Genomic DNA, 12,495 nt, shown 5'->3' with positions numbered 1-12,495 from the left:
CTGCACCAATTTTCAATCCCACCAACAGTGCACATGGTTTCCCTTTTTTCCACATCCACACCAGCATTTGTTATCTCTTGTCTTTTTGATACTAGCCATTCTAATAGGCTAAGGTGATACTTCAACTGTAGTTTTCATTTGTATTTCCCTAATGACTAGTGATGTTGACCATTTTTTCATATACCTGTTGGCCTTTAGTACATCTTCCTTGGGAAATGTCTGTTCAGGTCCTTTGCCCATTTTTTATGGGGTTTGTTGTGTTTTGCTACTGAGTTGTAGGAGTTGTTTACATATTTTGGATTTTAACCCCTTATCAGATATATGATTTGCAATTAGGCATAGAAGGAACATATCTCAACATAATAAAGGCCTTATATGACAAGCCCACAGCCATCATCATACTCAGTGGTGAAAGGCTGAAAGCGTTTCCTCTAAGATTAGGAACAAGATAAGGGTGCCCACTCTCATTACTCCTATTCAAGACTATACTGGAAATCAAAACTAGAGCAATCAGGCAAGAAAAGAAATACAAGATATCAGAATTGGAAAGTAAGAGGTAAAAACTATTTCAGATGACATGGTTCTAAATACAGAAAATCCTTAAGACTCATCAAAAAAAAACCTCTTAGATTGAATCAACAAATTCAGTAAAGTTGCAGGGCACAAAATTAATATTAAAAAATCAATGTGTTTACATACACTAACAATGAATTTTATTAAAAAGAAATAAAATGATCCCATTTACAACAGCATCAAAAACAAATAATTAGGAATATATTTAACCAAGGAGGTAAAAAAATAACTCTGGTCTGTACAGATTTGTTTACCCATCCTTGTCCTACTTTCCTAATCATCTTATTGTATGTACTTATATGTACTGTAAGTCTGAGACTGCAGAAATAGCCAGAAACAAAACTAATCAGATTCCTTTCTTCTTGAAATTTTATTGGTTAAAATTTAAATCCACAAAGTCTTAGTCTGTCTATAATGTAAGAAGTCCTGAGTGACTGAAATAATTAAGAAGAGCTTAGAGAGCGGCAAAAGCTCCACTTCCTCATAGTTTTAAAGAAATACTGTCAATGGTAAACATAAACTAAAAAGAGAATAAATTAAATACAAGTTTTCAAAGGTTTCATTTACACAAACCAGTTGCTTAAATAGTTTTGGACTCCCAAAAGCTTCAAATAAAGCAGATAAAAGTAGAACTAAGTTTAAGACAAGAAGAGTGACCTAGAGACCTATCTGCTTTCTTTCCTTACCGCTATCAATCTCACCAACATCATTCTTGGTGGATTTCTAGGGGCAATGATTTTAAGGAGAAGGGAATGAGAAATTCTAGTAAAATATATGAAAAAAAAAAAACTACTGAAGCCACCACTGCAATATAATTATATGCTTAAATTATAAGTGAATTCTGTCCGCATCATCTAACACTGGGCGCTTAATAAACAATCAGTCACACACAAAAAATGCATGGGACTGTGAGCCTCATTAGGGTTGAAAGGCACTTCACTAGGTTTCAACAGAGGGCAGTCTGAAACATAGCATATTAATTTATTCCAACAGCTCAACTACAGCATTAGATTATAGTCAATTCTTATTACTTGCAATAGTTAGGGACTATAACACTACTATGCAGTGTTCCGTAAACACTGAATTATCCAATACAGGGTTGGGTTCATACAAGCCCCCAGTCACATCTTCATCAACCAATCAATATATAACTTTATGTTTTTATTTAATGAAACATTATTTAATATATACCTTATTAACATTGAACTGATTCATTAACATTGAACTCACAGGCCTGAATGAAGCTTATCTAATGAATGTATTTCTCTGTGAGACATATCATGGACTTCCCACACTTAGGAACACCAGACAGTGCCCCAGCACTTCGGCACTACACTTGGGGGGCATTTTAAACAGCAAAATCACCAACGAAAGGCCCTCAAATAGGAGAAATGTAGCACTGCTAGATCACAAAAAGGACACTTGATTACAAAGAGAGAGCTGAAACAAGAAGAGCATCAGCTTTTTCATGTTCTTTTTTGCTCCTCTGTACAGTGCATGTCTGCAAACAACCACAAAAACACTGTGTATTGATTTGGGGGTTACAAAAACATTTCAGCAAATACAGAAACCACAAATAATGAGGATCCACTGTATTGCCTTAGACAATCACATCTATTAGATTCTGATATAGTTACAAACCTTGAGTATTAAGTGTTTTAGAAGAAGGTACTAGGACAGGAAAAGAGGAGTAAAAGTCAGAATTAAAACTGAGGGTCGGGGGGGCGCCTGGGTGGCTCAGTGGATTAAGCCGCTGCCTTCAGCTCAGGTCATGATCTCAGGGTCCTGGGATCGAGCCCCGCATCGGGCTCTCTGCTCAGCAGGGAGCCTGCTTCCTCCTCTCTCTCTGACTGCCTCTCTGCCTGCTTGTGATCTCTCTCTATCAAATAAATAAAATCTTTAAAAAAATAAATTAATTAAAAAATAATAATAATAAAAAAAAATAAAACTGAGGGTCGGGGCGCCTGTGTGGCTCAGTGGGTTAAAGCCTCTGCCTTCGGCTCAGGTCATGATCCCAGGGTCCTGGGATCGAGCCCTGCATCGGGCTCTCTGCTCAGCAGAGAGCCTGCTTCCTCCTCTCTCTCTGTCTGCCTCTCTGCCTACTTGTGATCTCAAATCACAAATTAATTAATTAATTAATTAATTAAAATCATATAAATAAATAAATAAAATAGTCAAATAAATAAAATCTTTAAAATAAATAAATAAATAAAACTGAGGCTCAAAATTCTGCACCAAGCATATGCACTGACACTGTAATATATCTGTGGCAGGTTGCATTATTGTTCCCAGTCCATCACCTCTCCTGTACCCCCAACCTTCGGCATGCGATACTGGAGTTCCCCTCACTGAAGACCTGAGCAAATTTCTGCACTGCTACCCGTGGTCATGAGGTTTGCTCTAGCCAAGGCAATGTCCATGGACATATGAGCAAAGGCCTGAAATGTGCTCCAGAGTTGAGGTTTCCTTCTTGTGTTTCTGCCATCACCATGTGAAAAACGTGTCCACAGGCAGTTCACTAGTGCAAGGAGGAACAGAGACATGGAACAGACCTAGACATTAACTGCAGTTTGGAGCCACACCTGGACATCCCACAGATATGTTAATTATAAATAATCCATTAAGTTTGATAGCATTTATACAGCTATAGTTAACTGATACTTCATGTAATTTTAAAAATATTATCTCACTAAAAAATCTTTATATAAAAGGCTGATGAGACCCTCTTTCGTCCTTATCCTAAAGCCTAGTACGTAGTAGCTTCGTAGTATGTTGTTTCCAAAGATGGCTGTATCCCTATCTCCCATCCCATATGATCTTTTACAATGTGATCTTGTCATTCACCCACTGAATGGTGGAGTCTATCTCTCCTCTCCTCAAATTTGAGTTGGCCCTACAATCTATATAAGTCTTGAAGCCAGACCTTATAAAATCTGAAGTTTCCATGTTCCTTCTTCATGGAACCCAGTCATCAAGCAGGAAGTCAGACCCCACTAAGTCCACCACACTGTTGGAAAGCCCCAACTAGACATACGGAAAGAGAAGGTGGGAGAGAGAGAGAGAGCACACATGCAGGTATGCATGTGCACATAATGGGGACAGGGGAGCACTGGAAACAGGACAGATACCATGGGGTAGAGCACCAACTATATATCATCCAAGTCAGGCATTTTGAACATTAAAACCATCAGCATGAGAACTTCCTGGTCAACCCACAGAATTGTGAAGAAATTGTGAAAAATAATATATTGTGAGAAATAATACATTGCTTAAAACAAGACACTAATTTTTAGAGTGAATGATAGCAACTCAAACAAGTCATTAATAAATGTGTGCTGAATTAATTAAATTCAATAAAATATTTTGCTTAATGCTTACCTTGGTGTTTGCCATGTCCACAATATACTGGTCTCCCTTTATACATTCCATTACTTCAAAACCATCTCTGTCAATCACTTTGGCCTGAGAACTTCCAGATACAACAAGAATCATGTCTCCTGTGTTACTATACTGCAGTGACTTGATCTGATGGCTATGTAAAAGAAAAAAGAAAAGAGTGTTGTAAGACACTGGGCATAATGTTTACACTTCCAGTATATTAAGCACTGCCAGAAAAATGTCACACAACTACACAAATTGATAATTCTTCAAAATAGAGATCATCAACCTCAAAGGTGCCCTCAACACCAGTGGCTATCCTGTTAGCACTCTCCTCCCACTCACCACAGCATCTACTAAAATATCTACTCACCTTAAATCTTCAACCCAACCAACTGCCCTTCTTTCAGCTGTTGATTTGTCTGGCTCTTTCCCAAAGGCAACAAACAACTGTCTCAACATCCTCCCACTAATGTCATAAACTTATCTGCATCTGAACACCTCTCTTCCTCCTCCTCTCTAATTACAATGGTGGATGTAAACCTCTTCCTGCCCACGGCAAATCTAATACCTATATTCTGGATCGCATCCTCTCCAGTCTCCTCAGGAACTTCTACTGATTATCCTCTCCTCCCCTTCACAGCTAAGTGCCTGAACAAGTTTTCATCTCCTCCTTCATTTCTCCAGTACTACAGTATCTTTTGCACAATCACCACTCCACTCATTCCCCCAGCTTCCGGGATATGGTTTGCTGATGGCTAACAACTGAACTCCTTCATACAAGATTATGTTACCATTCCAAAGCAGCCCACATTCAATGCCTGGCCAGCATGCAGGAAAATGGTCCAGCCCTCTACTTCAGGCGGGATCCGGGGGAAGAATGACGCCAGCTTCAGATCTCCCTGAGGGCTGAGCTGAGGCTGCTTCTGCAACTACATGATAATGCAGTTTCTGTGCCTTCCAAAGGGCGCTTCCCCGGCACCTTCTCTCTCGGGGTCTGATCCCCAAAGCATTCTTCAACCAACCTTCTGCATGCAAATCCTGGAATTTCAAATAATGGTTCTGATGAACCTGACCTGAGAGAGCTGGTATCGAAAGTGGTCCTATGAAGTCAATGCTAAGATGAGATCACCGAGTGGCTAGGAACAAGGACCTCATCACAGGGAGCACATAGTCCTCAACATGCTACAGCAGTGCAAGTGCAACTGCTAAAGTTCATCATGAAGGGAAAGGTACTGGCTAGTGTATCATTCTAGGGATTTGAGAGGTAAAGGAAATGTAAGAACTGAAACAACTCTAGAACTGGACAGCTGTTACTGGGTGTAGTCAGTGCAATGAATAAAGACAATGAAAGGCTGAGGATGAGTAATCACCAATTAAAACCTAGAGTGAGAAAAACCCAAAGGGCCTCTTTGCCAGCCTATAAAGAAAGGGTTATTGGTCCCTGTCAGGTTAAGTGGTATGCAGTGACTGATCTGGTAAAGCATCTTTTTCTACCTCTATTAGGAAGCAAGCCCAAAAGCAGTTGACATTCACAGGTGTCCAACAGCAGCACACATGTGCATCCTTGAGCCAGGGCTACATTAATTTTCTGGCCCTTTGTCTTAACATAGTCCAAAGGGACCTGGACCATCTGGACAATCTGAATTAGTTCAGGCTGGTCTGTGATCTAGATGACATCATGCTAATTGAATAGGGTGAGCAAAAAATCAAGTACATTGGTAAGAAACATGCTCTCCAAAAGATATGAGGTAAAGCCTAGAAAAGAGCAAGAGATTAAGACAAGAATGTGTGGGGAAGATGCATGTAGGTAGACATGTGAAAAGTGGACACCAAATGCGATCTCTTTGTATCCCATGTTAATCCTAGACAACACCAACTTTGAAGGAGGCAATAAACCACACAGACAAAGTGACTTGGCCAGTTGACATTAGCTAGCTTTTGTCATCATCCATACCACTGTTAATGCAATAGGCTTGTAAGTGAAATAGCAGTGGGAAAAGGGATGGAAGTTATGCATGGGACCAACGGCAACTCTGCAAATTGACCTATTATTGCCAAAGGTCCAACCTGCCAGTAACAGAAGCCTAGGATAAGCCCTACTCCTGAAATCAATACTAAACTAATGAGTAAGTCAAATACATAATATGAAAAACCATAATAAGTATATGGGGAAAAAACTGAGTGGGGAGGGCAGAAAATGTGAACCAGGGGACAAGGATAAATGTTTTAAGTAAAATGGTCAGGAACTAAGTGAGTAAGCTATGAAGTGAAGGAGTGGACTATGAAGAAACAGCTTCTAGAAAAGACCAAGCAGCAACAGCTACTAGAAAGGAACTGCAGCAAGAGTGAATCTGGCATTTCTCCAAGGTAACTGTACCAGGGTAAGCAAAGCAACAGGAGTTGGAGAGGTCAGAATATGTAGCAAGTAGGGTGAGCAGCTCAAGGAGGGCCATGTAAGCCACTGAAAGGACCTTGGCTTTTGTTCTTTCAGGGAGAAATTTGAGGAAACCCATTGGAGTGCTCTGAGCTGGGCAGTAACACAATCTGACCTACACTATACAGAACCATTTTTTTGTGCCTGGACAATTCTGCACTCGGAAGTTTGTGGACTCCTTCTTAGTATGTTTTTTAAACATATTAAAAAAACTACATTAGACATATACTGGAAACCATTATTGCTTTATCACATAAAGAATAACTACAGTAAAAAAACTAAAAAGTAAAAAAAAAAAACTACAGTAACTAATAACTACAGTAAAAAAAGCAAAAGTAAAAAATAACTACAAAATACTTTTTAATTTTGTGACATATGTGAGTTTCTGTACTAATGTATCAAGTAACTATGCCGAGAGGCAGGTCTAATAACTATGCCGAGAGGCAGGTCTAATAACTACAAAGTAGACTTTGTTGCCTACTCCCATAATTAAAGGAAATGCTAAAAATCAGAGGTTAGTGAAAAGAAATAATTTTTCATCCAAGTTCAGAGAAATTGAGAGTACCAGATATTGAACTTATGAATTGTGGAATTTAAAATAACTGTAATTAAGAAATTAGGGTTAGGGTTAGGAAACAGAGTAGAGAGCCCAGATATGGACCCTTAACTCTATGGTTAAATAAACTTTGACAAAGCAGGGAAAAATATACAGTGGAAAAAGACAGTCTCTTCAATAAATGGTTCTGGGAAAACTGGACAGCTATATGTAGAAGAATGAAACTCCACCATTCTCTTTCACCATACACAAAGATAAACTCGAAATGGATAAAAGACCTCAACCTGAGACAGGAATCCATCAGAATCATAGAGGAAACATAGGCGGTAGGTAACCTCTTCAATATCAGCCACAGCAACTTCTTTCAAGATATGTCTCCAAAGGCAAAGGAAACAAAACCGAAAATGAATTTTTGGGACTTCATCGAGATCAAAAGCTTCTGCTCAGCATAGGAAACAGTCAACAAAACAAAAAGGCAGCCCACAGAATGGGAGAAGATATTTGCAAATGACAGTACAGACAAAAGGCTGATATCCAGGATCTATAAGGAACTCCTCAAACTCAACACACACAAAACAGATAATCACCTCAAAAAATGGGCAGAAGACACGAACAGACACTTCTCCAATGAAGACATACAAATGGCTATCAGACACAGGAAAAAATGTTCATCATCACTAGCCATCAGGGAGATTCAAATCAAAATCATATTGAGATATCACCTTACACCAGTTAAAATGGCCAAAATTAACAAGACAGTAAACAATGTGTGTTGGAGAGGATGTGGAGAAAGGGGAACCCTCTTACACTGTTGGTGGGGATGCAAGTTGGTACAGCCACTTTGGAAAACAGTATGGAGATTCCTTAAGAAATTAAAAATAGAACTTCCCTATGACCCTGCAATTGCACTACTGGGTATTTACCCCAAAGATACAGATGTAGTGAAAAGAAGGGCCATCTTTACCCCATGTTCATAGCAGCAATGGCCACGGTCGCCAAACTGTGGAAAGAACCAAGATGCCCTTCAACAGATGAATGGATAAGGAAGATGTGGTCCATATACACTATAGAGTATTATGCCTCCATCAGAAAGGATGAATACCCAACTTTTGTATCAACATGGACGGGACTGGAAGAGATTATGCTGAGTGAAATAAGTCAAGCAGAGAGAGCCAATTATCATATGCTTTCACTTATTTGTGGAGCATAAGAAATAACACAGAGGACATGGAGAGATGGAGAGGAGAAGGGAGTTGGGGGAAACTGGAGGAAGAGATGAATCACAAGAGACCATGGACTCTGAAAAACAATCTGAGGGTTTTAAAGAGGCAGGGGGTGGGAGGTTGAATGAGCCTGGCGGTGGGTATTATGGAGGGCACATATTGCATGGAACACTGGGTGTGGTACATAAAAAATGAATTCTGGTACACCAAAAAGAAATTTAAAAAAAAATTTTAAATGACAAGGTATATAATACATACATTAAACTGAAAATTAAAAAGAGAAACATGCAGAAATTTTAGAATGAGAACTACAATTACTGAAATTTAGAACTAATGGATGGGTTTAACAGCAGAGAATTAATGGTTAAAAGATCATTTTTAGACAGAAGCATGAGGACAAAAAATGGAAAATGCAGGAAAAGTTTAAGGTACATATGACATGTGGTGAAAAAGTCTCACATTAGAATTGCAGAATGGAAAAAGAGAAACGCAAAATGTGAAGAAGTGACTGTCAAATTTTGGAAAAATGATAAAAGACATTAACCTGGAGATTCAATAAGTACTACAAACCGCAAAAGGGGAGCAAAATCCACAACCAGGCACATCATAGTAAAAGTGCTGAAAGCCAAAGGCAAAACTAAAACCTTAAAAACATTGTTTTTTCCAAATATGTTTTCATCAGGAAAATTCAAAAAGTAAAAGTACAGTGAGATACCATTGCTTACCCACCAAATGACCAAAATTTAAAAGGCTAACAATACAAAGTTTATTACCGGGACTGTGAAATGGAAAAAAATCTATCTTCTGAGACAAAAGCAATTACAATATATCCTACATACTATAGGACCAGCACTGCTCAATAGAACTTTCTGTGATGGTGGAAACATTTTACATCTGCGTTGCCCATTATGGTAACCACTAACCACTAGCCACATGTTTCTATCAGACACTAGAAACATGGCTAGTGCAACTAAGGAACTTAATGTTTAATTTTATTTAATTTAAATTTAAATAGCTACATAAGGCTATTGGCTAGTGCACTGAACAAGTACAGCTGTTAACAATATGAAATAAATATAGAACGGTCTCAACTTTGGAACAACGGAAGACTCTTATTGGCTCATAAAACAGATGAAAAATGAAGTACTAACTAAAATTTTCTTTAAAAACAAAAGAAAACCTAATGAAATCTATTGACGTCTATTTGGATGATAATAGTACCGGTACTAAAAAGTCAGTTGTACAGTCCCTAAATGTGATTTCCAGTTACAAATTTAGGAATGAATATTGAAGTAAACTCTTCATGTAAAAATTGCTTATTCACCATGCTAAATAAAACACCATCTATAACATTCTTCAGAGATGGCATGGTAAAGTAGTAGCATACATCAAAGCAATTTTAAAGGTATATGCTATCCCAGGTGCCATTCTCTTAAAAGAGAAATCACCAAATAAATATGTGTGGAAAGCAAACAATTTAACTCGATGTTAATACACAAACCTATAAAGAATTCTGCTGGAGGGGCGCCTGGGTGGCTCAGTGGGTTAAGCCGCTGCCTTCGGCTCAGGTCATGATCTCAGGGTCCTGGGATCGAGTCCCACATCGGGCTCTCTGCTCCGCAGGGAGCCTGCTTCCCTCTCTCTCTCTCTCTGCCTGCTTCTCTGCCTACTTGTGATCTCTCTCTGTCAAATAAATAAATAAAATCTTTAAAAAAAAAAAAAAAAAGAATTCTGCTGGAGAGCTAACTTAATAAAGTCCCAAATATAAAATTTCTCAATCAAAAAGCAAAACTGAACATCTGTCTTTTTAAACTGTCTTCATAACTTCCTTGATGAATGTAACACTTTTGGCAAAAAAAAAAAAAGTCAAATTCTTCGATTTATCTGAAAAGGCCAATCTGAAAATAAAATAAATTTCAATGATAAGACAATTTTAACAAAATTTTAGGCTATTTAGTCTTATTTAGATTTACTTTCTAAGTCTATAATTTCAAGGCTGAGAAATAAATGGGTATTTCAGCAGAAAAAAACTGCTAATCATGGTAATTTTGTCTTCTACAAACAGGATATATACAAAAGAAATCAAAATTTAAGAGTATCTAGCTAAGCCACAAAAAAATTATTCTTCCTGGATGGTTGCCAACTCCAAATCAGGTATATACCAATGAAACTTTTTCTTCACAGCTATTACTAACTAGAAACTACTTCTCAAAATTTATAGTGACCATTTCTCCTAAAACGCTGAAATTCTAAGTGACAGTCTTTATTTATTCTTCAAAAAGCCATTCTTAATGCAATGATTCAAAGTACTAATTCCAATGCAAAGGTAACTCAAACAAAGGTCTGAGTGGGCTCTGAGGTTAGAATGTGTGACAGGGTAAGGAATTACCACAATGCCCCAGATCAAAAGGTCAAGGTAGATGAGAAATTGAAGCTCCCAAACTAGGCGCTCATAAGAGAGAAACCTAGAAAAGCAAACATGGGGCTACTGCCCAGGCCCTTCCTTCCTAAAAAGAAAAGCCTCTCTAGTCTTATGCCAAAATGATAAATGCTAGGAAGTAATGAGGTCCTTAACAAAATTCTGATCAAGGTCCCAAATTTAAATGTTAAGCCCAGAAGTAGGCCCCCATTATAAGATATAAAATTATATGTTTCGTCAGATTTGCCAGATTTTCATTTATTGTCCCACAGCTCCAAATTCACCCTTCACTGACTGCTGTGCAAAAATGAATTTGGGCCCTTTAAATATTTTTCCTTTGCCCTGTGGCATGAAGTTTTGCCGATAGAGGGTGCTAGAGAGGGACTGCGCAGAGGGAGGAGCTTTCCCCACTACATCCAGTGTGCTCTTCCTGGGGTGGGCTCCAGAGCCCCACAGGGCTTCTCTAGGGTTTGGCTCTCTGGAGCACTGTACAGCTTCTCTATGCCTGGCTGCTAAAGTACCTCAGATTCAGCAAGATCCAGCAGCTTCCCCCAGCACCTCCCTGTGGCAGTGCTATCACGGTGACTCCGGCGAGACAGGTTTCTGGAAAGTTTTGCTGTCAGAGCACAACAAATGCTTTATCATTCAATGAGCCAAAGCCTTGTCCTCTCAAATGTCTGGCTCTCAATCCTGGAGGCCTTGAATGCTTTATATCTCCACTCTAGGGATAATAGATGCTCCTTTCACCTGCCATTCCTGCATTCCTTAAAGTACTCTTTACTTTTTATTAGCTAATATCTCATTTCTCCAATCCTCTGTTCATAATTCTTTATAATAAAACTCCCCTTTTTCAAACTGCTGTGTGACTACTCTCAACTTATTAGACCCTGATGGATATACTAAATTTCAAGTGATTAAACAGAAACTGAGAAAATTATGGGCAATTTAGTCCAATCTGTTTATATACACATTTATACACAAATGCACACAAATGTATATATATAGAAACAAGCAGATCAAATTTTTGATAATTAAATAGTTCAGACTGCTAAACTAAAGTAGTTCACAGGGTGTATCATTGTTAATAGTAATCTCACTTTGGAGAATTAGATTTTCTTCATTAACCATAAAAGATCTAGTAGTGTATGAAATCACTTTGTTGGGGCACCTAGGTGGCTCAGTGGGTTAAGCCCCTGCCTTTGGCTCAGGTCATGATCTCAGGGTCCTGGGATCGAGCCCAGCATCGGACTCTCTGCTCAGCGGGAAGCCTGCTTCCTCCTCTCTCTCTGCCTACTTGTGATCTCTATCAAATAAATAAAATAAAAATCTTTAAAAAAAAAAAAAAGAAAGAAAGAAATCACTTTGTTTTCTCTGGTGAATCATTTTTATTTCTTTGGAAGTAATTTTCTAAAGAATAGCAAATTTTAATGAGAAAAGGTAGTAAAAACAGCAGCTCTCTTTCTCTGGCTATGTGCTCTGTGAAATTGCTCTATTTATGTTTGGAGGGAAATACAAAATCTCAACAACCCCACACTAATATTCACCTTGTAAATTAAGATGTATAGCCATATAGGCAAACTTGATGTTTTCCTTCTGTGTCACTGGTTTTCATATGCTCTCTTTGTCAACATTAAAATGAAAAGTTAAGCATCAAGCTCATCATTCCTGTCCCACTTCGCTCTTAATTCTGCTAGCCACGGAGTTAAAAGGACAGGATTAAGGAGTCATTAGACACAGTACTAAGGAGAATTAAAGGCTTCTTCAAGGAGTATAACATCTGCTCCTCAAATTCCTGCCTAAACAACTAAGATTCCAATCAAAGAGAAAAGAGGGAAAGCCAATCTGACAGTAAACTGGAGTCATGAGGAAGTGAATGTTCTCTCAGGGAGTAACTCTGACACCAGAGGAA

The 12,495-nt window shown here is 38.4% G+C and overlaps 1 protein-coding gene across 2 annotated transcripts in view; it reads right to left on the bottom strand.

Annotated features, from left to right (window-relative positions):
* Nucleotides 1-12,495, bottom strand: part of WDR70 (WD repeat domain 70) — a 308,541-nt gene that overhangs the window by 213,460 nt on the left and 82,586 nt on the right. For both annotated transcript variants that reach the window (XM_047730059.1, XM_047730060.1), the window contains one exon: nt 3,952-4,105. In XM_047730059.1, coding sequence (XP_047586015.1) covers nt 3,952-4,105 — 154 coding nt within the window. The remainder of the gene's footprint in view (nt 1-3,951; nt 4,106-12,495) is intronic.

This window comes from Lutra lutra, chromosome 5, assembly GCF_902655055.1.
Source record: "Lutra lutra chromosome 5, mLutLut1.2, whole genome shotgun sequence".
In the NCBI taxonomy this organism is placed as follows: domain Eukaryota; kingdom Metazoa; phylum Chordata; class Mammalia; order Carnivora; family Mustelidae; genus Lutra; species Lutra lutra.
This window is presented reverse-complemented; position numbering and strand designations above follow the sequence as displayed.